The sequence below is a fragment of the Hordeum vulgare genome, chromosome 1H (genome assembly GCF_904849725.1).
Source record: "Hordeum vulgare subsp. vulgare chromosome 1H, MorexV3_pseudomolecules_assembly, whole genome shotgun sequence".
Classification (NCBI taxonomy): Eukaryota; Viridiplantae; Streptophyta; class Magnoliopsida; order Poales; family Poaceae; genus Hordeum; species Hordeum vulgare.
In genome coordinates this window covers 5,826,579-5,853,539 of record NC_058518.1, presented here as the reverse complement: position 1 = coordinate 5,853,539, position 26,961 = coordinate 5,826,579, and the positions used below count along the sequence as shown (strand labels likewise).

Genomic DNA, 26,961 nt, shown 5'->3' with positions numbered 1-26,961 from the left:
CTTCGGCTTTTAAGTCTAGGTTATTTATAAGATTGAGAAGTCTTTCTTTCTCCATCTTATATTTGCCACTCTCATGTTTTGCCCAGCTCCTTAGGAACTGCCTCAGGTTTCTGATTTTATTTTGCCATCTATCGATATTCGATCTTCCCCCTGTGGCCCTAGCCTATTCTCTGGCTATGAGGTCCACGAAGCCTTCTCTCTCAAACCATGCTATCTCGAGAGAAAGTGCTTTTCTTACCCGCGTGTGTTGCTTCCCCCGAATCAACAATTAGTGGGGTGTGATCAGAAATTGCTCTTGGCAACGCTCTTACTGTCACGAGAGGGAACTTCTGCTCCCAGTCCACACTAGTAAGTATGCAGTCCAACTTCTCAAAGGTTGGATTAGGCAAGCTGTTTGGCCAAGTAAATTTTCTGCCCGAGAGCTCAATCTCTCGCAAGTCTAGGCTTTCGATAATTGTATTAAACATGAATGACCATCTGCCGTCAAAGTTATCATTACTTTTTTCATCTCTTCGCCTAATGATATTAAAGTCTCCCCCAACTAAGATGGGAAGTCGCTCGGCCCTACAAATCCGTAGTACGTCAGCCAAGAAGTCCATCTTAAGCTCCGGCTGGGCGGCTCCGTACACTACGACGAGCGCCCATTAGAACCCACCCTCCTTCGAGCGCACCCTAAATTTGATGTCGAAGTACCCATACACTGCGTTTCGGACTTCGAGGGTCTCACACCTTACAGTAAGTAAGATCCCACCAGACCTTCCTCTTGGTGGTAAACAGTGCCAATCAAAATCAGTATCATCGGAGAGAGTACTAAGAAATTATGACGTGAAATTATCTCTACCCGTTTCCATAAGTGCAATAAAATCAAGCTTTCGCTCAAGTGTTACCTGTTTCCATCTGTTGGGTCCTGTCAGGCCATCGCCTCTTGCGTCCTGTCCGACGGGACTAGCCTGCGTAAGGCCAGCAGACGCGTGATCGCCCATCGCATGGCTGGCGAGGCAATCTTGCCTATCTGCTCCGCACCCAACAGACACGCCCCTAGCTGGGCAGTGGTCTCCTACCACGCACCAGCAGGGCGCCGCGTCACCGAAACAGTTGGGGTATGGCCACCTGCCAGCATCCCAGCCGCATCCGAAGCCCCAGAGCCACCATGAGGTTTAGTAGTCACTCTACTCGACCCACACTGCCTGGATGCCACCGTCGTGGGTGAGGTCGAACGTCGCACCTGACACTGGTCACTGGACTGTGGTGCAATGCTCACGATCATCCTCGGCGAGGCCTCCTCCGACGAGGGCCTCGCGGACGGCGACGTCACCCCAAATGCCCCCGGGGTGACAGGAGGTGATAGCGGTAAAAATTGTCTGCAGTTTTGTCACATGAAAATAATGCTACTAGATTCGGGTACCCACTAGATTCATCGGAAAAGTTCCTTGCATCATTATACTTTTAAGAATTGTTGACACATAACTAGAAAGATAAATGTGAATATATTTCAAAATTTTACCCTAAGGGTCAATAACCTATAGCGTACATTGTACAGTTTTGGGATTTTGTTTTTAATATTTCGTAATTTTCTTACTGCAGTGTACCTTCGTTTGTAGACTAGGCTATACAGAATCTCTGAAGGCCACCTACTGCGCAACCTATACCTGCCGATGCAAATGGCTGAGGCAGTGATTCTTTCAGTTGTGATAAAGATTGGGGTTGCTCTAGGCAATGAAACACTAAAGCAGGCTAGCTTGCGATTCCAGAATTTCAATACACAACTAACAGATCTTCAAGGCAGGATGGGTCGCATCAGAGTTGAACTAAGGCTAATGCATGTATTTCTTGGCCAAGTGGACATACAGAATCTTAAGAATCGAAACTATGGAATCTGGGTTGAGGAGTTGAGAATGCTTGCTCACAGGATTGATCATAAACATGATATTGTTGGTCATAAACATGATATTGGATGGGGTGCCTATCTTAGGAAAGGATGCAAGAAAACAAATTTATCGATTTCTCTGAACAGGATAGCTTCAATGGTTAAGGAAGAAGAGGTGAATCTTGTGCACCTGTTCCAGGCTAGAAGCCGTTGGGTTTCACTTGTAGATGGTGGTAATTCTTGTAACTCAAGTGGCATTATTGAGAGGTCCCAACATCTTGCAAGCATTTCTCGCTCCCTCGGTGAAGAAGAACTTGTCGGGGTTGATGAAAACCGAGGACAACTTGAGCAGTGGTTGCTGCCTATGGATTTGTTACACTATGTAGTGATAGTGCTGTATGGAATGGGAGGGCTTGGTAAAACAGTTCTGGCTGCAAATGTCTACAGGAAGGAGAGAGAAAAATTTGATTGTCATGCCTGGGTCTCCATCTCTCAAACTTATTCCACAAAAGATGTACTTAAATGTCTGATTACTGAACTTTACAGAGACAGACAAGACATACCAGCAACATGGGCATTAATGACCTTCAACATGCAGTGAGCGCCTTCCTAAATGACAAGAAGTATTTGATCATATTGGATGATGTTTGGAGTCCAGAAGCATTTGGCGACTTGTTTGGGGCGCTTGTTCATAATAACATGCAGAGTAGACTGGTAATAACAACAAGGCAAGGCAAAGTTTGTGCACTTGCCTCTCCAAAACGTATCTTAGCACTGACGGCATTACCAGAAGATAAGGCATTGGATCTCTTTTGTAAGAAAGCTTTTCCAAGACACACAAATCATAAATGTCCTGCAGAGTATCTGTTGGTAGCCTGTTGCATGTGCGTGAGAAATCTGTGGAAGAATGGAGAAAAATAAATGATCAATTGAGTTGGGAGCTAATTAATAACCCAAGGCTCCATGATATAAGGAATATTTTGCATCTGAGCTACATCTACCTTCCAGCACACTTGAAAAGTTGTTTCTTGTATTGCAGTTTATTTCCAGAAGACTATATTTTCCAAAGAAAACAACTTGCACGGTTATGGATAGCAGAGGGATTCATCGAGGGGAGAGGTGCAAGCACATTAGAAGAAGTGGCAGAAGAATATATGAAGGAGTTAGTCCACAGAAACATGCTACAGCTTGTTGAAAGGAATTCATTTGGCAGGATCAAGAAATTCAGAATGCATGATATTATACGTGAATTGGCAGTTGATTTGTGTCAAAATGTGTATTTTGGTGTTGCATATGACGAAGACAAATGTGGCGGCTATCTTGAGAAGGTTGGGCGTCGATTGGTAGTACACAAACTAAAGAAGGATATTGAACAGGCAATTTCAAGAATACACCACCTTCGATCCATCGCTGTAGTAGACAATAGTATGCCCTCGTTAACTCTACTATCTGTGCTATCTAAGATGTCAAGGTACATGACAGTGCTAGAATTAAGTGGTCTGCCTATTGAGAAGATTCCAGATGCTATCGGGGATCTTTTCAATCTCTGTCATTTGGGTTTGCGTAATTCAAAAGTGAAGATGCTGCCAGAGTCTATTGATATGCTTTCAAATTTGATGACGCTGGACCTTCATAATTCTGACATACAAAAGTTGCCTGGTGGGGTTGTGAAACTGAAGAAGCTCAGGCACTTATTCGCTCAGAAATTCAATGATCCATCTGGTAGAGTTTTCCAGTGGTCAAGTGGTGTAAGCATCCTCAAGGGTCTTGGTGAACTAGCAAACTTGGAGACACTACAAGCGTTGGTACTAGAGGATGAGTCTGTCAAACAACTGGGGGAGCTGACACAGCTGAGAAGCCTGAGGTTAGTTAATGTGAAGGAAATCTACTGTGGGCGTGTCTGTGAGGCTCTAGCTCAGATGCAATTTTTGTCCACACTACATGTGAATGTAAGTGATGAGAATGAGCGTCTCATGTTGAATGCCCTCCCGGCAAAACTGCAAAAGCTTTGTTTAAGAGGTCCATTGGATGTAGAGAGTTTAAAAGCGTCTCCTCTCTTCCAAGCTGGAGGTCAAAACTTGCATGTATTGGGTCTAAATTGGTCGGCGTTGATGGAAGACTCCCTGCCATTCATTTCTCGGTTGACAAATTTGACGGAATTGTTTTTTACCAATGCATACAACGGAGGGCGGCTGGTATTTCGCGATGGCTGGTTACCCAACCTGAAGACTCTTCAGTTACGAAACCTTCCTAGTCGAAAGCGGCTAGACATAGAGCAAGGTGCTATGGTGACTCTCGAAAAATTACTCCTAGCCAACCTCAACAGCATGAAGCACGTCCCATCTGGTATTCAGTTCCTTGTGACCCTCCAGCATCTATACTTTCTGGAAATTAGAGCAGAATTTTTAAAGTTACTGCGGCAATTTCTTACAACTGGCGATATCCACCCGTTTCGGTATTCTCTGCAAGCTCGACTGATGTTTTCTGATCCACAAAATGTGATGTAAGTCATTCACCTACATGCCAAGGATTATTTGCATGCACTAGTGCCTCTCATTCCCTCGTGCATTTTAATTACTAGCTTAACATGTGTTGGCGCTGAGTTGTTTGCTATTTAATTCAGGCCTCTGGAGTGAAGCAAGCAATCAAAATGTTTCATCTTAAGTTTGAAGACTCCTGCAACCAGCTCATGTCAAAGATTTGACGACTACTGGTACCTGCATCTCATGTTCCACCGTCCTGCTACTCCGTTGGGAAAATTACAGCTAAGAACTAGTATTACTACTGCGCTACTGGCGTACCGCTTGCGAAGTGTGTTTTACAATATGGCTTTGTAACAACATGGCACTTATTGTCATCAAGACTGCTGTTAGGTTGTGGTTTGATATTTCTCAGACCTTAATTTCGCATTGCTCCGTTCAATTCCCTCTTGCTGTTTGGTGTGTGTTTGGGATCTCCGTAATGTGACATTTTCGCATATATTTCAGTTGTAATGAGTGTAAAATAATTGAAAACATTTGATGACGTACATACCTCTATGGTTTGTAATTTCATAATGCTCGGACCACATTCATTTTCATTGTCGTCTTTTGTTGGTATATATCTGGGACCGTTGAAATCGTACCAGATTATATGTGCCATGAGCCCATGACTCACATATTGGATTCCAGTTCAAATATTGTACTATACTCTTTCATCTAAAATTTGTGCACTACATACATCATTACAAGTAGCAGATTGTTGCTGACGGTAAGGGCTGTGTATGTTGGAATTCCGTCCACAAGATCGATCACATCAAATCACGACAAACACGCACACAACAACTTTTGTCAAAGACACGTGCCGTGCCTCTCTTCTCTCTTTATTGACGGTTGAACGGGGTGGCTGACCATGTCGACAAACCCACTCAAACAGCATTTATGCAGGGCCGTAACATATTATATGGAATTGTCGTGCTGCATGAAACTGTACATGAGCTTCACCGTAAAAAGTTGAATGGAGTCATCTTCAAAATAGATTTTGAAAAAGCCTATGATAAAGTTAAGTGGCCCTTTCTGTTGCAAACTTTACGCATGAAGGGGTTTCCGCCAAAATGGTGTCACTGGGTCGAGAGCTTTGTTTCTGGAGGTAGTGTGGCCATCAAAGTTAACGATGATGTTGGCAACTATTTTCAGACAAGGAAGGGGCTTCGCCAAGGGGACCCCGCATCCCCTATTTTGTTTAACATTGTGGCCGACATGCTAGCTGCCCTTGTTGAGCGGGCTAAGCTGACCGGTCAAGTTAACGGTGGCATTCCACATTTGGTAGAAGATGGTCTAACTATTCTACAATATGCGGATAACACTATACTTTTCATCGATCATGATCTAGATAAAGCAAGAAATCTCAAGTTGCTTTTATGTGCTTTTGAGGAACTTTATGGTCTCAAAATTAATTTTCATAAGAGCGAACTTTTTTGCTTTGGCGATGCTGCAAAATCAGCACCTGAGTATGCTGAGATTTTTGGATGCCAGCTCGGGCAGTTCCCGATTCGATATCTGGGTATTCCCATACACTATCGGCGTTTAACTATCGCTAAGTGGAAGCATGTGGAAGAGAGACTTGAGAAACGACTAGCCAGCTGGAAGGCCGAACTATTGTCTTACGGGGGCGATTGATCTTGATCAATTCCGTTCTTAGCAACATGGTTTTATACATGTTGTCATTCTTCCACCTCCCGAAAGGGATTCTTCGACACCTCGATTATTTTAGATCCAGATTTTTTTGGCAGTGTGAATGAATCCAAGAAATATCGACCGGCTAGATGGAGTGTATTATATAGACCTAAAAGTCAAGGGGGACTGGGAATTCAAGACCTTGAGATTAAAAAACATTGCTCTTCTCAGCAAATGGGTTTACAAACTACTCATTGAGAATGGGGTGTGGCAGGAAATCATTCGTAACAAGTATGTGTGATCCAAATCCATTTCTCAAGTTCATTGGAAACCCGGGGATTCACATTTTTGGTGTGGCATGATGAAGGCCAAGGAATTCTTTTTCCAATTTGAAACCTTCTCGGTTAGGGACGGTTCTCAGGTTTGATTCTGGGAAGACACCTGGCTCGGGACCAACCCACTCATGGTGCAATACCCGAGCTTGTATAGGATTGTCAGACATACATTTGTCACGATCAAACAAGTTTTGGGACAAGAAAACCCTGATATTTCTTTCCGTAGGGATCTTTTAGGTCCTCGCCTGGCAGCATGGAATGAATTACTCATTTGCCTGGAGGATATTCAGCTGTCAGGTGAACCAGACATTTTTTGATGGAATTTGCATCAGAATGGAAAATTTTCAATCAAATCCATGTATGATGCAATGGTTCATTGTGATGTTTCGGTAGATAACAGGAAATTATGGAAGCTCAAAATTCCTCTAAGAGTGAAGATATTCCTGTGGTTTCTAAATAGAGGAGTCATCTTAACTAGAGATAATCTGGCACGACGGAACCGGCATGGTAACAAGACATGTGTCTTCTACCAACATGACGAGTCTATTAAACACTTATTTTTGTAGTGTAACTTCGCTCGGGCAGTTTGGGCCATAGTTCAAGTAGCTTCAAATTTATACCCACCACGTAGTGCACGTAACATGTTCGCCAACTGGTTGCGGGGTATTGGTAAACAATTTTCTGCACATATTCTTGTGGGGGCGGCTGACTTATGTTGGACACTGTGGCTTACCAGGAATGATGTAATTTTTAATAATAAATGTATCTCATCTCCAATGCAAGTTATTGTATGTACACAATGGCTCTGTACTTGGTCTATCCTGCAGAGCCGGAGGACAGGGGCCTTTTTATGATGGCGTCTACACGGCTGGAGCATACGGCCAGTGAGGTTTTCTACCCTCGTGGATGGCGGTGTGATCTCCGGATAGGATCTGCCACACCTTAGGCTGGACTTGATTTATTTTCCTAGCTGTAAAGCAAATTTTATTTTTGGGTAGTTTGGACTTTTTGGCTATGTGCATCAAGCTATGCAGAGGCCGGGCTTTCTTTTCGATGCGATTGTATCACCTCGATATATCTATTCAATGAAATGTCCTTTATCAAAGAAAAAAAATGAAGGTACCATACTCTGCTAACATTGATTTGACTAAAAATAAAGAATACAAGAACTGCCTTGCACTAAATACGTTATATACACATGTATATGGTCCCACAATTTAATATATTTGAGCATGAAAAGACCACCGCTAGCTACGGTAGAAATGACTTCACCACCTGCATGTGCTTCTTTCGCTGATCCTATATTTGAACATTGATTTGACCGGCGTTGGCGCTTCTACTCTCGAAACGGGCTGCTGCTCCTGCCCTCCTTCGTCGGCTCTTGGTGGCATGGTCGCCGGAACGAAGCATTGAAATTGGTAGCCTAAACTAACTACTTTATACACTATGGAATTTATCGAATACTCCCTCCGTTTCAAAATAACTAGCTTGAGTTTAGTATAACTTCATACTAATGTTAGTATAAAAGCCGAGACGTTTATTTTTTGGACAGAGGGGGAGTACCTACAATATCTATCATAATGTAGTTGTCTGGTGGCAATCATGGACATTTAATAAATAGCTTAATAGATAATGTAAGAGGCTCCAGACACGCAGCTTCAAGTTGACCTGCGGGAGCGGGAGCTGGTGAGAAGGAGCTGCGTGTACCATGGTTCTAAATTGCCGGCTATTATCAGCTATAGCTGCCGCTATTGTTGTTTATGCGGTGTCCAGCTATTTTGCTTTCCTTCAAAATCTTGCCGCTATAGCCCGCTATAGCCTTAAATTGCCCAACTATAGCCCCAAATAGCTCATTGAAAATGCCAGGCGCTAAATTCAATAGCCGGCAATTTAAAACCTTGGCGTGTACTATTCTAGTCTTCCCCGGCGGCGCTTTGTTCATCGGAGGGGGCTGCTCCGGGTCAGACCAAGCACGTGGTCGACGAACGACGGAAGGTTGGTTCTCTTCTCCCCTTCCCTTCTTCCTGGCTCGCGTCGCCGTGCTGCTCCGGGTCCAGGTCGTCGCCGTGAGATGGGACGGCGAGCATGAGCCGCCGTCGCGTTTCTCTGCCTGCACCGATCTGAAAGAGGGTGGAAGTCGCAAGCCCGGCCCCGCCGGTGGCCGAGGAGACGAGGGGACTAGCTGGCCCGCTCGTGCTAGCTGCTGAGTTACTCAGAGCTAGTCTGAGAGAGACTCCTTTGTTTTCTTGTGTTGTGGGTTACCAAGGAGAGATGTGAAATTTCAGTGTGAGGCTGTGAGTTGAGATTTGGCTGCTGCTGCTGACTAGAGGGTAAGGAATGCGTGTAAGTGAGAGAGAGGGAGAAATATAACGAGGATAGATCGATGCCGCTGCTCTACCTGTTTCGATGCTCATAGCTGTTGTCCCTGATGCTCTTGTTTGTTTCAACTGATTTTACAGCTTCTTTCTTCATCATCAACAACCATGGCAGAGGCTGTTGTAGGGCAGCTGCTGGTGACGCTCGGCAGGGCGCTGGCCAAAGAGGCAGCGACCTACAGTGGGGCGCTGATGTGCAAGGAAGCCGCCGCCCAGAGGGGGCTCTTCGGCAAGATCCGCCGTTTCAAGGCGGAGTTGGAGAGCATGCAAGTCTACCTGCGGGAGGCAGAGCGGTTCAAGGACATCGACAAGACCACCGCCATCTATGTCGGCGAGATCAGGGGCCTCGCCTTCCAGATCGAGGACGTCGTTGACGAGTTCACATACAAGCTGGAGGACTCCAAGCACGGAGGGTTTGCCGGCAAGATGAAGAAGCGGCTCAACCATATCAAGACCTGGCAGCGTCTGGCAGCCAAGCTCAAAGAAATTGAAGCCCAGCTGCAGGATGCCAACAGGAGGAGGAGGGATTACGCCATCACCAACAGGTCTGCCTCTCCTGCCAGACTGAGGAATCAAGGTCAGGCTTTGCACTTCACCAGGGATGAGGACCTTGTGGGGATCGAGGAGAACAAGGAGAGGTTGATACGGTGGCTGGCTGACGGTGGTGATGGTGTGGAGCAGAGTAGCAGAGTCACCCTGGTTTGGGGGATGCCTGGTGTTGGTAAAACCACTCTTGTTGATCATGTGTACAACACCGTGAAACTGGATTTTGACGCTGCAGCATGGGTAACTGTGTCAGAAAGTTATTGTATTGAAGATCCGCTGAAGAAGATTGCCGCCCAGTTCGGCATTGCAGTCGACGTCACCAACAATGAGATGAGAGGCCTAGCAAAGTCCATCCACAACTACCTTCAAGGTAAAAAGTACATCATGGTCCTGGATGATGTTTGGGCTGAGCGTTTGTGGCCGGAGATAAGAAATGTCTTCCCAACATCTAACTCTACCGGCCGAGTCATTATCACATCAAGAAAGCAGACGGTGTTAGCAACTAGGGAGTCTTCATATGCAATTCACTTGGAACCACTACAAGCACATTACTCCTGGGTGTTGTTCTGCAAAGGGGCATTTTGGACTACTGATGAAAAAAAGTGCCCGTTGGACCTGGAGGAATTGGCTTGGAAGTTCATAGCAAAATGTCAAGGCTTGCCTATTGCTATTGCATGTATTGGACGCCTACTCTCCTGCAAACCCCAAAATTCCGTTGAATGGGAGGATGTATACAGGTGTTTGGATTCGCAATTTGCGAAAGATGTGATCCCTGATGCTCATTTGATCCTAAAGGTCAGCTTGGAGGACCTTCCGTTTGATTTGAAGAATTGTTTCCTACACTATGCATTGTCCCCAGAAGATTATGAATTAAAGAGGAGGAGGACAATGAGGCAGTGGATCACTGCAGGGTTTATCACAGAAAAAGATGAGAGCAAAACATTGGAGGAAGTGGCGGAGGGATACTTGGTTGAGCTTGTGAACCGAAGCTTGTTACGGGTAGTGGAGAGGAATCATACAGGAAGACTGAAATGTCGTCAGATGCATGATGTCATACGCCTTCTTGCCCTCAACAAAGCCAAGGAGGAATGCTTTGGTAAAGGTTATAATGGCTCCGGTGGTACTGGGGCATTTTCTGTAGAGGGTGCACGGCGCATATCGGTCCAGTGCGGAAATCTGGAACAACTGAGCCGATCTTGTGCAAGACATCTCCGTGCGCTCCATGTATTTGAGAGGTATATCAATGTTGATTTACTGAAGCCTATCCTAACATCTTCAAATCTGTTGTCGACGTTGGATCTGCAAGGTACTAATATCAAAATGCTGCCCAATGAAGTATTCAACTTGTTTAATTTGCGTTATTTGGGCCTTAGAAATACCGAGGTGGAAATCCTACCTGAAGCAGTGGGAGGTTACAAAATTTGGAAGTCTTGGATGCTCTTGAGTCTAAACTGATGTACTTGCCAAAGAGTATTGTAAAGCTTCGGAAGTTGAGGTACCTATATGTGTGCACTCCCGCCACATCAGAAACTGTAACTATAGGCGGAGTCAAGGTGCCTAATGGGATGCAGCACTTGGCAGGATTGCGGGCTCTTCAATCCATTAAAGCCACTCCAGAGTTTCTGCGTGAAGTTGCAGCTTTGACAGAGCTAAGGACATTCGATGTTTGCGACGTGAGAAGAGAACACTCTGCTGACTTGAGCAATGCTATCACCAAAATGAGTCATCTTGTTCATCTCGGCATTGCTGTTGCTGAGGATGAGTTGTTGCGGCTGGAAGGTTTAAATTTACCTCCAACCCTTTCTATGCTTACTTTAGGAGGGCAGCTAGAGAAAACAAAGATGCCTCAACTTTTCTCTTCTTGGTCACACCTTAATAGCCTCACTCGGTTGCACCTAGAATTCTCCAATATTGATGAGCAAACCCTTTCCTGTCTGTTTGTGTTACGTGGTCTACGCTTTCTGTACCTACTGAAGGCTTTCGAAGGGAAGAGGTTGGATTTTTATGCAGGGTCATTTCCGAAACTTAGGCATCTACTGATAGGATATGCATCACAGCTCAACCAAGTTGGAATAGAGGAGGGCGCAATGCAAAACCTCGTCGAGCTCTTGTTCAGAGACTGTCCCGAGCTGAAGTTTCTTCCTGATGGCATCGAACACCTTGCAGCCCTTGAGAAATTAGTTCTGCAAGACACGTCAGAAGAGCTGATAGAGAAGCTCCGGCAGAAGAGAGATTCAGATGAATGCAGCCAAGATGTAATGAAGATTAACCACATAAGAAATGTTACAGTTGTACTGAGCCATAAAGGACTTGTCGAAAGGATTAGGTGATCGTCACCACTCCCAAGGTCAGCATTCGCTGTTTTGTACTCCCTCTATATCATAATATTTGTTGTTGGGGAGAACTAATCTAAACAACAAGTATTTAGGAACAGAGGTAGTAGCTCGTACTAGTGTGAATTTATTACGACTGTGTCAAAGTAAATCTAACATGATCTTTCTGCATGTTCACCTGACTCCATAGAACAGGACAGATAGGGTCGATCATGGAAACAAGTAGACTACTCTATTAATTAGCTTTTGAGAAGATACATGTTCCTTCATCTTTTTTATTTGACCGGAAAGAGATTCCTTCACTCCCTGGACAGACTGACTCAATTTGCAATTATTACCAGATTCTGCACTGCAATGTAAGCTCTATGAGTTTCTCCTGTCTTGTATCAAAGGCAGGTGTGTATCTCTATGACTGTGATGATTCCATATTCAGCATTGCTGGAGCTGGAACACAAGATTTTTTCTGCCCCATCTTCTTCAGACATTGCAACTGTCACTGTTACTAGAATTTCCACACTGCGAAGGCACCCCTTGTCGCACACACTGACACACACACACACACACAAGTACCGTTTGACATGACTGGATTGCGCCAAGTCTATGCATCCACTACAACACGGGAGGGAGTTCCGTTAAATCAGAGTTGGGATTATTATTTTTCCTGCACACGATCGAAGACAACGTGTAAGAAGATCAGCAGTGGCTCTGTTCTTGAATGCATTATTTGATTCCATGACCACGACGATTTTTTAGCGGCAAAGAGGAAAAAGAACTACCTATCTACTCCCTCCGTTCCTAAATATAAGACCTTTTAGACATTTCACTATGGACTACATACGGAACAAAATGAGTGAATCTATACTCTAAAATGTGTCTATATACATCCGTATGTAGTTCATAGTGGAATCTCTAAAAGGTCTTATATTTAAAAACGGAGGAAGTATATCTTTGTGCACTTGGGGGTGCGCAATCCTGAAGGGGAGAATATGAGGGACTCTGCAACAATGCCAATTATCCAGTGACTCTGCAACAATGCTGGAATATGAGAAACTCAACCTGGAATGATGTTACTGTAAACTAAAACTTTGTTTCAACAAAGTCACAATGAAATCGGAGACAAATTCAAATGCAAAAGAAAAAACGTATGTAAGCTAGCTTCTCAGTGACAATGTTCATCCATAAAATCTATGTTACTGCTAGAATATCCACAGAGACAGAGGGTATGTGGATTCAAATTTTAAGAAATAAGTATCTAAACTCAAGAACTCTAGCTCAAGCTACAATTAGACCCAATGACTCACCTTTCTGGAAAGGGTTAATGAGGACAAAGATTAATTTCTTCCAAAGGGTGAAATTTATTGTAGGGGATGGTACCTCAACAAGATTTTGGGAAGATACTTGGCTTGGGGACACACCACTTGCTTTACAATATCCCATGCTTTATAATATTACACAACGTAAGCAGGACTATGTCTCCACACTCTTACAATCGATACCTATCAATATGCACTTCAGGCGAGCACGTTGGGAGCCATGGATGCATCTGGTAAGAAGACTTATGCAGGTACAACTATCAGATCATTCAGACAGCGTTCGATGGATTTTAACTGTCAATGGGGTATTTTCAGTAAAGTCCATGTACACAGATATGATTAATTTAGGACCTTTAGCTAGATCGTTGCATATTTGGAATATTAAAGTGCCGTTAAAGATTAAAAAAATTATGTGGTTTTTACACAAAGGTGTGGTATTAACCAAAGATAATTTAATTAAGCGTAGTTGGAGAGGTAGATCTAATTGTTGTTATTGTGATCAACATGAAACAATTAGACACTTGTTCTTGGAATGCCCTCTCGCAAAATTACTTTGGTGCACTATTCATATAGCTTTTAATGTGATCCCACCTATGTGTATCAATTCAATTTTTACAACGTGGCTCAATGGAGTGGATGTTAAAGTATCTAAACTTATTAGAATTGGGATATGTGCTGTTTTGTGGGCTATATGGAATACCAGGAACGACATAATATTTAATGGTAAGAAATTCAACAATTTTTTGCAGGTCATATTCCGAGCAACGTCCTGGATCCGTACGTGGTCATTACTAAGTCCTGCGGACAACAGGGAACTTATGGTTACTGGGTGCAACTGATGGAAGATGGCTGCACGGGTTATCTTCAACCGGTTTGGATGACATGCTAGTAATAGACTAGGTGTATAGGCATCGTAGTCTGCTATTAGTTACGCCGGATGTGGCAAGTTCTTAAGAGTTGGTTTATTTTCAGATTCATTTTATTTTCAGCTTTCAGACTTATCTCGAACTATGTTGTTACTTTGGATTTTTAATAATATGGCTGCATGCATCGATTGATGCAGAGGCCGGGGACTCGTTTCCTCCTTCTAAAAAAAAGCAATGAAATAAAAGAAATTCTCAGAAAATGTTTCTCAAACCTATTTGTATCAATAATTTACTCTTCAAGAGTAATATTTCCCATCAGAATTTATCAAGAGTAATGAACAAACAAATAGATGGATGTAAGATTTCATACTTATTTCAAGTTGTTCTGCATTGCAAGCAAGACAGCTTGTAGAAGGCATTTATAGTGGATGGTACTGTTACATATAAAGTGCATCACCCCATGATACACATATACATACATACATAATAAATTAATACCTCACATATCGTCTTCCTCGGACACCGCAGACAGTTCCTCCTCTGAGACTGTCGTCAGCTCAGAAGTGAAATGGTAAGAGTCCTCCACATGGATGTGCCCTTCGTCACAGAAAAACGGCCTCGAAGGCATCTCTAGGCCATCAACCCCAGACTGCAGGATCTCAATGACCTCGCCCATGGTTGGCCGATCACGAGACCTCATTTGAATGCACCATAATCCGACAACGCATAGCTTCTTCTCCAGCTCATGCATGTCAGCAGCAACAGCAGATATCTCGCCTGCTTCTTCCTGAGTCAGCCGGTCGTACACCCATGAAGGGTAGTATGCCTGGCTTGAGGACCCCATGTTTGGATCAGCGTTCCTTCTCCCGCCGGCCATCTCTAGCAGCAACATCCCGAAGCTGTACACGTCGGACTTGCTGGATATGACGCCGAAGCTCCGGGATATCATCTCGGGGGCTATGTAGCCGACGGTTCCCCGCATGGCGCTCAAAGGAACAAAACTGTCGCCCCTTGGGTACAGCTTGGCAAGCCCGAAATCTGCGACCTTTGGGACGAAATTGCTATCGAGAAGGATGTTGTGCGGCTTGATGTCAAAGTGTAAAATCTGCATGTCGCACCCCTGGTGTAAGTAGTTGATCCCCCTCGCAATGCCCAAAGCAATCTCGTTGAGCTTGTCCCAAGAAAAGCTCTTCTCAGCAGAGAAGATGTACTTGTCGAGAGAACCGTGGGGCATGTACTCGTAGACTAAGGCCCTTCTCATTTCCTCTGAGCAGAAGCCCACTAAACGCACCACGTTGACGTGGTGGATCCTGCCGATGGTGGAGACCTCGCTGATGAAATCTTCTCCATTGCAGTTGGAGTTGCCCTCCAACATCTTCACAGCAACATGGACACCGCCTGGGAGTAGGATGCCCTTGTACACAGTGCCGTAGCCCCCTTGGCCCAATTTATCTCTGAAATGGCTTGTGACTGCAACTATATCTGTGTACGAGTACCTCATCGGGCCAATCATTTGTTGAATCCTGAGGAACTTCTCAACTGCATCAATTATGATCCTTGTTTTCATGTACTTGTAGGCTAGGAATATCCATACAGCCAGGGGTGCCAACAACAGCCTGCATAGTACTGCCCAACAAGTCGGCAGATATGGATGTAAGTTAGATAACCGTGTAGGCATATGCTTATGTCCAAGAATGTGGCCATGATGATTAAAAATATGAAAATTCAATTTCGTAAGTATAAGGCATATAATTCTCACGTACCGAAAAAGAACTTGGGGATGGCAATCGCCGAAAATATGGTCACAACAACCAAAACAAACTGTGTTGTGTAGTAGTGATCTTCAGAGCTTTGAGTCACGCATTCTAAGAAGTGCACTTCACTCCAGAAAAAAGCATGAGCCCAATTCACAATGCTCGCACCACATGATTGCTCCTTGAAGTAGCTGCAAATCATACCATTTTAAAGAAATGGATTTAGAAGGGACCACGGTTCTTAGACAGGGTAAATTCCATTTGTACACTAATTCAATCCCATTTGCGCAAAACAACAGTGTTTGACTTCGCCACCATGTAATTCGCTATGTGTTGTATTTTGGACTCTTGCTTTTAAATTTGACATAATCTGATCCGTGCCCGACATGGATGGAGTAGTGCAATTGATTAACAAACCTTTGCTACCAATTAGCATTAAGTGTGTAAGTACAAGATGAATTAATGACGAGTGTGGATGTGCTCTAGTAAAGATGGGCTTAACAGCCCCACATTAATTCTTGAGAAAAGTAGAGAACAGAGAAACTAAATTAGGGAGGAAACTGAACCAGAGGGTATCACCTAATTGAATTGTTGAGGCATATATTGATGTTCTTTCTTAACTTCACAGAGGCAGAAGGCCCCATGATGTCCACAGGAAATTGGACAGTAAACCCCTTACCTATGAATTGTGTGATATCTGCATAACTTGCATTCTGCCAATAAGGAGTATAATCCTTACCAAATGGAATCTTGGCCAGATATCCACAATAAGGTTCAAAATCTTCAACCACACAACTGTAGTGAGACACCCAGACATAAACATGTGAATTGTTGGCACTCAGGCAAGAAACGGGCTTGTATGAACTACTATCCGTCACTGCTTGCGAACAATTAGCAAAACAAGCTATGTCGTAGCTTTGAGAGACCAAATACAGAAAGCCAGGTGGTGAAACTGAATTAATTCCGTCCAAGTATCGACCGTAAGGAACGTGATTCCACAGTGGAAGAGGGCAGCTGCTGATGGTATCGAAGTTGGTGTCGATGACCCAGAAGTAGGAACCAGTGTAGTTGATGGCAGTCACATAGTATGTTCCTGTGCTGATGTGAATGGTAGCCTTGCTACTGGTACAACCCAGCTCGTATGCTTCAACACCACACTCAAGAGGATCACCTTGCCGACGGAAAGGAGGCCGTATATCTTGCAGATGCCCACAGGAGAAAGGTGCGCACCCATCGTCTCGTCCCTGGACATGATCTGCTGCAAGAACTGCAACTAGGGAGAAGACAGTTAAGGATTGCAGGGTAATAGAATGATGAAATGCACCAGGGTTCCCCATGAAAGCTTTCTCACAGATGCACTAGGGACTTGATATCCTAGTTTAGTTCTGTTAAGAGTACTGAGGGGGGCAAGGGATCGACATCAACTAGTTGATGATATCCAGCTGTGTATACCAATTAATAGTGTGGTTGGGTTATTGATTATGATTTCACTGGTATATACACGACGAACAAAAGAGGAAGATATTCTCTCGATTTTTTCCAGATTTCCACACTGTGGACTGGATTTTCCAGAGATTTTCCACAGCTAGGACTAGAAGACGACCCAAGCCTTGGGTCTTCTGTCCTATCAATTTTTCCAGAGATTTTTCATAATGTGGACTAGATTTTCCACACTATGACAGCTGCCAATAGACTGGACAGTAGGCTGAACCAAGTCTGCAATCATACAAAGTCCACAAGAGCATGGCATGGACTATCAATTTAAACACTATCCTCATCATCAGGCCTAACTATCAGTATAGCATGACTGTGACTGCTTACCTATAGACAACAGGGAATAAGTGCTTTTTTTGCACTTGCTACTCCACTTCTTCTTCCTCTTGCTCACCATCTTGGTGGAGTAGTAAAGAAAGATGAGTAAATTTCTTGCCATAGGCCTCCTGCTGCTGCATCTTATCAACCATGGAATCTACTTGGCGAAAGCATGGGATGATAAAGATTTCTTCAAATACTGCCCACCGTCCCAGTGCAGCCAACATGGCCCAGAGATCAGGTTCCCTTTCTGCCTTGAATCCAGCAATAAATCGTCGTCGTCATCATCATCATCATCATGTGGATGTGACGGCAGATCAATCAGGAAGTTGGCATGCTCTGGTCAAGACACCATCCTAGTTCACCCATTTCTTGGCCCATACAGTGTCAGCGCCATAGATTACAGGCATTCTTCCATGAAGGTCATCCCGCTTGTAGACCCCTGTTTGATGCTAAACCAGAATCTCATCATCTCCAGAAACTCATCATCTCTACAGATTGATGTTATCAACGATTATAAGACAAAGTTTGACCAAGATTTCTTTTGGCCTTCATCTGCAGCCGTAGTACGCTGTTCAAGAGAGTTCTCACCTGGTGCTGACGATAGAATTGTTGGCCCAGTATCCTGCCTTAGCAACGCAACCCACTTCTTCTATTTCGTGGCTAGCTTTGCAGACATGTCTATTCTTCCGTTGGACTGCAAGGCCGCCCCACTCTCACATGGTGTCAGTGGCAGTCTGATACCTATGTATTGGAGTTGCAGCCTATACAGCTCAGGGTCCTTCAAGGAGGGTGCAGAAACATTCCTCAGTTCTGCTGAGACCACAGTATGTTGGCTTGGTTCTGAATGCAGAAAATGTGAGCTCATTGGGGGACGCTGCGCGTTCAGCTCAGAACGGAATCTAGCATTCTGTATGCCTGGCGGTATGATCAACTCTAACTCTCTAGAACCATGTTTAATTGCATCATCCTATTTTATTTGTAATGAAGTTTTAAAGTATATTAAAATTTCACTTCATAATTTCAGGTGTTTGAATCTCCACGAGTCTTTCTTTCAATTATTTTTCTTTCAAAATAGCACCACAAATGCTTTTAGTAGCCTTCTTGAGCAATCACATTGACCTAAGCACCTGAACTCATAAAAATTCTGAAAAATTGTCGACAGGAAAGAAATATGTTTTGTTTATCTAATATACACTGGCCTTATAAAATTTATTCATCTGCTTATTTGTTTCTCAAACATTAAAAGCTCTATTGTATCCGCGCTACGGAAATGTATGGCAGAACCAGTGGACAACACCGAAAGCAATTTGACAGTTCTACAAAAACAAATCAACAAGTATAATTCATTTATGTTAACTAAACCATCATCGGAGTCTAATTCTCTTTTTTGGTATTTGCAGGTTCCCGTATCAAAGTCATCGCAGGTATTACTCTGACTGCAGTCATTTTCATTACAAAATTTATATTATGCAAATCCCTATAGTTGCACGTCTAATTACAAAATTTAATGGAATATGCTGATGTCACATTGTTTGTTTATTCAGCTACATCATCGGTGGCCGCATTTGTTGTTCTTTTGTTAACGGTGGCCACTGTGCTTTATCTTTCACTCAAAACAAGATATAACGCGGAGATACATTTGAAGGTCGAAATGTTTCTCAAGACATATGGAACATCAAAACCCACAAGGTACACTTTCTTTGAAGTTAAGAAGATGGCAAGACGGTTTAAGGAAAAAGTAGGGCAGGGAGGATTTGGAAGTGTCTACAAAGGCGAGCTGCCAAATGGAGTGCCCGTGGCAGTCAAGATGCTAGAGAACTCTAGAGGAGAGGGAGAAGTATTCATCAACGAAGTTGCAACCATCGGACTAATCCACCATGCCAATATTGTCCGTCTCCTAGGATTCTGCTCTGAAGGAATGAGACGGGCTCTTATTTACGAATTCATGCCTAACGAGTCACTGGAGAAATACATATTCTCTGATGACCCTAACATTTTTCAGAACCTTCTAGTACCAGACAAGCTGGTAGATATTGCTTTAGGCATCGCCAGAGGAATGGAGTACTTGCATCAAGGGTGCAACCAGCGCATCCTCCACTTTGACATCAAGCCTCACAATATCCTGCTCGACTACAACTTCAACCCAAAGATCTCAGACTTTGGCCTTGCAAAGCTGTGCGCAAGGGACCAAAGCATCGTCACCTTAACTGCAGCAAGAGGCACAATGGGCTACATTGCACCAGAGCTATACTCTCGGAACTTTGGGGGAGTATCGTACAAGTCAGACGTGTACAGTTTCGGAATGCTGGTGCTAGAAATGGTGAGCGGAAGGAGGAACTCAGACCCGAGTATTGAGAGCCAGAACGATGTTTACCTCCCGGAGTGGATCTACGAGAAAGTGATCAACGGGGAGGAGTTGGCGCTTACTCTGGAAGCGACTCAAGAAGAGAAAGAGAAGGTGAGGCAGCTGGCGATGGTGGCACTGTGGTGCATCCAGTGGAACCCGAGAAACCGGCCGTCGATGACAAAGGTTGTTAACATGCTAACAGGGAGGCTGCAGAGCCTGCAGATGCCACCAAAGCCTTTCGTCTCATACGAAAACGAACCTGTGTCGTAATAAATCAGAAGAGGGACTACAATACTCTGTCAACATTCATGGACTGGCATACTCTACCAACACTGTGTTCCATACTAGGTCTCGAGATGTAATAATAATACGGTACAATTTGCAAGATAAACGATTTGTAGTTGGACTTGTGTATTATTAACAGCTACTCCCATGTTTATCTCTACATAAGCTGTGAATGGCTCATGTAAAATCCAATACTCTGTTGATTACCTTAATTAAATATTGGGTCTCCACTCCCGTATTTTCTCTGCATTGCAGTCCGTCCACATCCGACAGTTCGTGAATCTGAGGATATCTGACGGAGCACAAAGTGAACGTGATCCACATTCACACATTTTCACTTGCCTCATCTGCACATTCACAGATAAAATGCCACCAATGAATCGAAATTCCACATCAATTCGAGCTTCGATTATTTGAGTATGATAACAAACTAGTAAATCAGAGACTGTGGGAGGGAGAGGAGTGATGTACCTCTGCCCGCTGCGATGTGGAGGGCGACGGCCGGAGTTCAGCTCCCTGTCCGCTGCGGTTGCTTCTGCTGCTGCTGGTTTGTTGGGGTGACCGACACATGCTTGCTGACGTTGGGAGCGGAAGTGGTGGGCGGCGGCCGGAATCATCGTCGGCGGCTGGGACTGGGACGGATGAAAATGGATAGGATCAGTGTGCGCAGCCCACCTTATAACAACAAGGCCTGCTAGACAGAGCCCATCACATTCGCCGGCCCACGACCAATGCTTTCCGTACGAGCTACAACTTTGCCCACTTCTCTTAAAATGCTTCTTTTTAGCTTCTTGTGTCAAATAGTCGTGGGCGCGCGCACGCCTCCCCCCTACCCCGGCGAGGCCGGTCAACACGGGTGGTTCGAGCGCTCCTGCTCGTCTCCTCCCGTGCCCGAGGCACGAGGTCTGGCCATGGTGGCGGCGCACTGGCGGGGCCTGGGCGGCAGAGCAGGGGCGGCGGCCGGCCTAGGGCGCAAGACGGAGGCGAGGGGAGGAGGGCCCGGACCGGATCTGGTCGATGGGGCCTTGAGGCGGCGGCGAGGTCCCGCCGCTGTTGGAGGCCTCATGCGGGCCGACGGCGGCGCCAGATGGGCTTGGCGGGCCACGCACGGGCTCGGGCGGGCCTGGCGGCTGGGAGGAGGGAGACAGGGAGGTGGGAGGCTGCGCTAGGGTTTGGGGGCGGCGCGGATTTTGAGGGAGAGAGAGAGTGAGGCTGTCTAAATTGATCTGGGGGTCTATTTATAACAATGGGGGGCTAGGTTTAGCAGTTTTTCGTTTCGGTTCCAATCACGCGATCGGAATCAAACGTTCTCGCATGCGGGGATGGGTAAGTGACTATGTAGAGTAGGTTAGCCGGGGAAGAGAGGGAAATGGGCGACCCGGCAACGAGTGTTAAAACACCGATAAAACGTCCGACGATAGACCGAATACGGTGCCGTTACGGTCGATCGTTCGGGTACCAGACGGACTCCGATTGCGACGAAATTTGACAGGCGGCCTAGCTACAACTAATTAAGACCGCACGCCAAGTTTAGACTCAATCAGAGAATATTTTACACACACTTTTAAAAACAGGTTTTTGACGATGCTGCGGGCGCGTGCGCGTGTGATCGGGCTCAGAATGGACAACGACGAGAACCGGTAACTACTAACGGATGCAAGTTTGAAAACTGACGGCAACGGGATGCCGATGCAATGCGGATGATGCGCATGATGCGATGATGATACGACAAATAAAAATAATCACACGACGGAAACGGAATAGAAGGGGAATCTTCTGAAACGTCGGTCTCGGGTTGTCACAACACATTGCGTCCCATTAACATAGGTACGTATTTCTTTTTTGCTTTCTTGGAATCGTGTTAAAACATTCGTTTTTTATAAAAAAGAGTAAAAATATCCGTTTATTATAAAAATTATTGAAACATAAAAGATACTCCCTTCATTTTATATACAAGGCCACTATTTAAAATTATAATTTGCAGAAATACAAGACCACTAAGAGCATGGTTAATACTATAGCCAACTGCTAGCTATAAGCTGTCTTATAGTCCATTTTATAGCTAACTTGTACAATAGTTAGCTATAAAAGAGCATTACTTTTATCATATATGGCCCATCTTTCATTCTCACAAAGCACCTAGGAACACGTGTTAGAGCTGGCTCTTCACGAAGAGTCCACTTTCCTTCTCTCTCCTCTTCTCTCTCATCCAACTCAGCAAAATATAGTATTTTAATTCTTACAGCCTGTTGACTGTACCTTATTGTACTTGCTCTAACACTAACCGATACAATTTTAATGATGTTCGCCTCGTAGTACTAATAATGGAGGACATTAATCATTTCTTGCATGCATGCGGAAGTGAGATCATTGGCTTGATATGCATGAAAGGAAAAAAATACACATTAATTTACACGACAAACAAGGAGACAAACTGTCTTGCAACATTGACTTAGAAGACATTAAATTTTGTCTTGATATCTGTAACATGGGTTTGTGTCCTTATATACAAAAATAGAGGGAGTAGATCATCTTTTAAATATAACTTTATGCAATTGAAACAATGTTCATATACATTAGAAATTATCAATGCAATTTTCAATTTGTTCATGCCTTTTCTAGAAAATAAAAAATTACTTTGAAAATGTGTTAACACGTCATGCATGTAGATAACAAAAGTTGACCTGTTTGAAAAGGATGTTCTTATAATTTTACAAAGTGTTCATGTCCTTCAAAACATTCATGTAATTTAAATCTTTGTTCATGTATTTTTAAAAATATTCATGCATTTCTCTATAAATGTGTATATTTCTTTTATGCAAAAAATATATAGAGAAATAAAATGGAAAAGGGAAGAAAAGAGGGAAAAGAAAAAAGAAAATGAAAAACCCGGGGAATGTAATAAGAAAACACCGATAATACTAGCAGGATTAAACAAAAAAACAAACAGAAACCGAAAATCAGGTACATGGATGGAGAACAAAAAATGCGCCTCAGTCCAAGTTGGTCACTCTGTGGGCGTCAAATACCGTTTGGAGTCCATCTTTGGCTCTCTGTATAAAAGGTTATCATGGTCAAATTTGTAAAAATATGAGTACATCTAAGCTCCCAAACTTGTTGAATTCTGGTAGGAACTACCGTCTTTTATGTTGGATATTCTCTTTACACACAATCCAACACAAATATGGTCACTAAATTCAGTACCCATCATCCAACCAAACTCACTAAATTTTGATGGGCGTCTAATATGTGCATAATTATACATGCACTAGGACTGGTCCGATCTTGCCTTCCAAACAATATACATGCACACACAACCACATATATACATGCTTCTACCTATCTTCTAATCAACCTCATGTCGAATCCCATGGACACGAGGTGCCCGTACATCATATGGTTCCACGCGTCTGGCACACCCGGTAGGCACCAGTGGCTACAATCCTCTGGCGCATCCGATGGCGTCTCAAGCTCCCGGTGCCGCGACGGGTGCCCGTCACTCCTCAAGCTCGTCATGTATGTTATGTTCAAGAACACTGCACCCTTGGTTTATGTTATGTGCTACTTATATAACATAAATATCTCTTGAGGTAAATATGTTATGTGCCCTTTTTGCCATCCAAAGTCTAGATGAGTTCTTTGAAACGATTGGCTGTCCAATTTAAACCTAATGTGTCTACTTACATTGTTTTTACGGACGAAAATGATCAATTTCATGTCTTCAGTAGCTATCACTTGTCTCAGAATCATCCCTCGATTGATTGGTAACTACCCGTATGTACAATTAACTGCAATGAGATATTGAAGTGAAACAAGCAAGCTAGGTGTTTTCCGATGCGAGCAGTGTGAAAGAGTTGATCCTGCAATGAAGGGAGAATGGCATGCCATTCGAATAATCGAATCCATCCGTTGACAATGGTGCAACAAACTCATACATGGCCTGGGCTACCGTCACATTCAGTTTTCAGTTAACATAGGACTTGGTCTATGTGAAAATAGATTGAAGCGTCTCAGCCCTCCGGAGGAAAGCAAGCAGGTTCATATCGATGATCAAGAGAACACTCGTGAGAATTACAAGGTCGGTACAGAAGACATGATAGAAACTTAACGCAACTCAATCTATCTCTAGGAACCAAGTCAATCTCTATTTCTATGAACATAACTTGTAGTACTATCTAGTAGTTTAATTAGACAAATATATCACACATTGCAATGGCAAATTATGACTAGTCGCAGGCATTAATGTGCACGGCTTCCACTGAATATATATTTCTCTCGGAAGAGTCTGATAGAAGAACCATATCCATTTCAAGCTTATTACATTTTCAAACCATATTAAATCAAAGAGATTAGTCTAATGCGCCGGTAAAACTAGTTACCGCAAGTCTCGGCGATGCCTAGCGACCGGGGCGACCCGGGCGATTCAGGAGACGCCGGAGACATCATCGGAGAGGGAGATGGCAGGCGAACCAGATCAACGTCCGATCTGGGGATCCCTGCGAGTGAACTATCTTCTGCGGGGATAGAGCAGCGGTTTCAGATCTCGCCGACGGTGGAGGCCAACAACCGCATAAAATGGAAGGCTTCATTTTCAGAGGTTGGCAAAACAGATTTGAAGGAAGGTACGATAGTTTTTCACTCGGAGTCAAGATGGATGACACTCAGGGACGAGGAGGACGACATTCTCGCTGGCCGTCATCTTCAAGAGGGAGATCTGATCAGTGAAGGTGCACATTTTCTAGTGGACGTTTATTCTGTCATTTGTGTTTCTCGCATCTTGCAGGGTGTGCCGATAAATCAAGAAGATCTGCAACCAATTGATGTGTCCTCGGATGAGGAAGAGAGATACAAACCGAGACAAAACCCACCTAGGGTTGGGGGAGGTTTTGGGTACTTGCAGGAGAGGACGACAACGAGGAGGAAGAGCAGCCATCATCGCATGAGGAACCACTGACTTGCAGGACCGATGGCTGCCACATGAAGGTCCTAAACTATCTGTCAAACCTGCTATGATGAGAGTACGGGTCGATCAACAGAAGAAGTCAGGTATGATTAAGCCTTGGAAAGGTCCATTGCCCAAGATATCTCTGGAACCATTGAGGATTTTAGATTTCATCCCCTCGGAGTCCTGGACTACCGTTTTGCCTAAGAAGAACAAGAAGGGCAGAGCAGGTACGGTGCAGCCGCCGGCCGCCGTCGAGGTGCTGACGATCCGTGAAATTCGTAACGCTCGTTTGAATAACCTGATTTGGACAAAGCGGGCCTTATGACAGTACTCCAGAGATGGGCTCAATAGAACTTGGGTGTATGGCCCAGGTAGAGTCTCAATTAGATAAGTTTGGCAATAAACCACATCACGAGAACCATGCTGGATCGGTTGCTGTGGCTTCGGTTGATGCGGGATCAGTGTTGGATTCCAATTACCTGGCTATCGATGGGTATATGGCCCAGGCGGTAATACCTGTTGTCGACTCGGCTACGTTGGACAGGGCTACTACTGGGTATAGGGCCCAGGACCTAGCTCCTTCGACAGATTATACCGTGCAGAGGATTAGTCTGGGCGGCGTAGATCCCATCGCGGCACCTTCTCCCCTCGACGACATCCCATGCACGAGGTCGCTTGTCTCTAGGGTTCTTCGGCGGCTCAACCACGGCTTCCCGCCGTTGGGAACGGGTCGTGCAGCTCGAGTGCCGCCCCTTCCGACTGGCGGTACGGATATGGCGGGTAGGGGGGCTACCAAGCAGCCGCTGGCAACGCAGCCTAGACCGCCGGGACAATGGGACAGAATTGCAAAACCAATAGCTGCTGCGCAGGTCGTGAGAAACCCCCATGCTGCTGCACAGGCGGGGAGACCGCCCGGGGCAGCCGGTCAGGTGGGGGAGCAGGCGGATCATAGGTCTCAACATCGAGGACGCTGGGGCAATGATGGAGGTAACACGTATGGGGATGGTCAATTCCGTGGCTCGTCAGCATATGGTGGTGGGCGAGGTCATGCGCCAATGAACAATGTGGCTGGCAACCAGGGTTTTACGGCACCACCGGGCAAGTTTGTGCCGGGGACGTCGGGACCTTCGTATCACAAGAGAGGTGGCTTTCGACAGAATTGGGCGGGCAGAGGGGGAGGTAGAAAGCCGAGGCCTCCTATGCCTGCTCAAGAGGCGACGACAGAGATTGTTAAGGCTGCTAGGGAGTCTGTGCCAGAGCCAGTGAATGAGGCAGCCGATCCTGTACTAGCTGAACAGAATCTTACGGTGGCAAAAGGAGATGGAGGGGATAGACCCTCCAAGTGGGCACGTAAGAAAGAGAAAATGGTGTGTTACCGTTGCAATGAGGGAGGACACTTTGTTTCTGAATACAAGGCTGAGCTCTGTGTGTATTGTCTTAAGCCTACGCATGGTTCCGCTAAGTGCCCTCTTACGATTGGACCTATGCCGGTTGTGACCATTTATGGTGTTTCGAGTCAAGAATTGATGTTCTTTGAGTCGCCGGCGGCGACGGCGACACTTCATACACCAGATGCTGGATTCACGGGCACGGTGACGGTAACTCGGGGGATCTTGACTATGGAACAGGTGGTGCAACAGCTCAAGGAGCTTGTATCATCGACTTTCAGGTGGGAACCGGTTTTGATATCAGATAATGTCTTTAAGGTTGTTTTTTCTACTAAGGAGGATTTGGCTCGTCTACTTAAGTTCGGTATGTGCAAAGTGGCTAGCACAAGCTGCGTACTTGAATTTGATGCCTGGAAGTGTGAGGAGCCCAAGGGTGTTCCTCTACCTCAGATTTGGGTACACTTTGCATGAGCTCCTTCTAGGGCTATGAATGACTTTAGAGTTGTATGGAGTTTGGGTTCGCTTATTGGCAAAACAGAGGAGGTGGATATGGTGTTCACTAGAGCCAAAGGCATTGCGAGGATGCTGGTGAGTGTGCTAGATATTCAACTTATTCCAGATGACATCATTTGGACATA

General features: G+C 44.8%; 2 protein-coding genes and 2 pseudogenes across 3 annotated transcripts; 3 read left to right on the top strand and 1 right to left on the bottom strand.

Annotated features, from left to right (window-relative positions):
* The first annotated feature begins 1,605 nt into the window (after positions 1-1,605).
* On the top strand, positions 1,606-4,284 carry LOC123403920 (annotated as a pseudogene).
* A 4,550-nt stretch (positions 4,285-8,834) lies between these two features.
* On the top strand, positions 8,835-14,000 carry LOC123429252 (annotated as a pseudogene).
* On the bottom strand, positions 12,552-16,960 carry LOC123429360 (LEAF RUST 10 DISEASE-RESISTANCE LOCUS RECEPTOR-LIKE PROTEIN KINASE-like 2.4). Of its 2 annotated transcripts, XM_045113497.1 has the most exons (4): positions 16,123-16,960; positions 15,553-15,734; positions 14,288-15,415; positions 12,552-12,634 (listed from the first exon to the last, which is right to left on the bottom strand). In XM_045113497.1, the coding sequence occupies exons 1-3, from the start codon at positions 16,878-16,880 to the stop codon at positions 14,289-14,291; spliced, it is 2,067 nt and encodes a 688-aa protein (XP_044969432.1). In that variant the 5' UTR covers positions 16,881-16,960; the 3' UTR covers positions 12,552-12,634; position 14,288. The 2 variants fall into 2 exon arrangements, with proteins under 2 accessions (XP_044969432.1, XP_044969370.1); XM_045113435.1 differs by lacking the exon at positions 12,552-12,634 and having other exon boundaries at positions 14,180-15,415.
* A 343-nt stretch (positions 16,961-17,303) lies between these two features.
* Positions 17,304-20,138, top strand: LOC123429533 (rust resistance kinase Lr10-like). The gene is made up of 3 exons (XM_045113594.1): positions 17,304-18,279; positions 18,759-18,782; positions 18,903-20,138. The coding sequence occupies exons 1-3, from the start codon at positions 17,457-17,459 to the stop codon at positions 19,973-19,975; spliced, it is 1,920 nt and encodes a 639-aa protein (XP_044969529.1). The 5' UTR covers positions 17,304-17,456; the 3' UTR covers positions 19,976-20,138.
* Positions 20,139-26,961: the final 6,823 nt, after the last annotated feature.

Coding starts and splice junctions, on each gene's coding strand:
- LOC123429360 (XM_045113497.1), bottom strand. CDS start 16,880: ATGGGGAACCCTGGTGCATTTCATCATTCTATTACCCTGCAATCCTTA. Junction 15,735..16,122: donor TGCCTCAACAATTCAATTAG/GTGATACCCTCT, acceptor TATGATTTGCAG/CTACTTCAAGGAGCAATCAT. Junction 15,416..15,552: donor CATCCCCAAGTTCTTTTTCG/GTACGTGAGAAT, acceptor CTTGTTGGGCAG/TACTATGCAGGCTGTTGTTG.
- LOC123429533 (XM_045113594.1), top strand. CDS start 17,457: ATGAGTAAATTTCTTGCCATAGGCCTCCTGCTGCTGCATCTTATCAAC. Junction 18,280..18,758: donor AGCATTCTGTATGCCTGGCG/GTATGATCAACT, acceptor TGGTATTTGCAG/GTTCCCGTATCAAAGTCATC. Junction 18,783..18,902: donor CCGTATCAAAGTCATCGCAG/GTATTACTCTGA, acceptor TTGTTTATTCAG/CTACATCATCGGTGGCCGCA.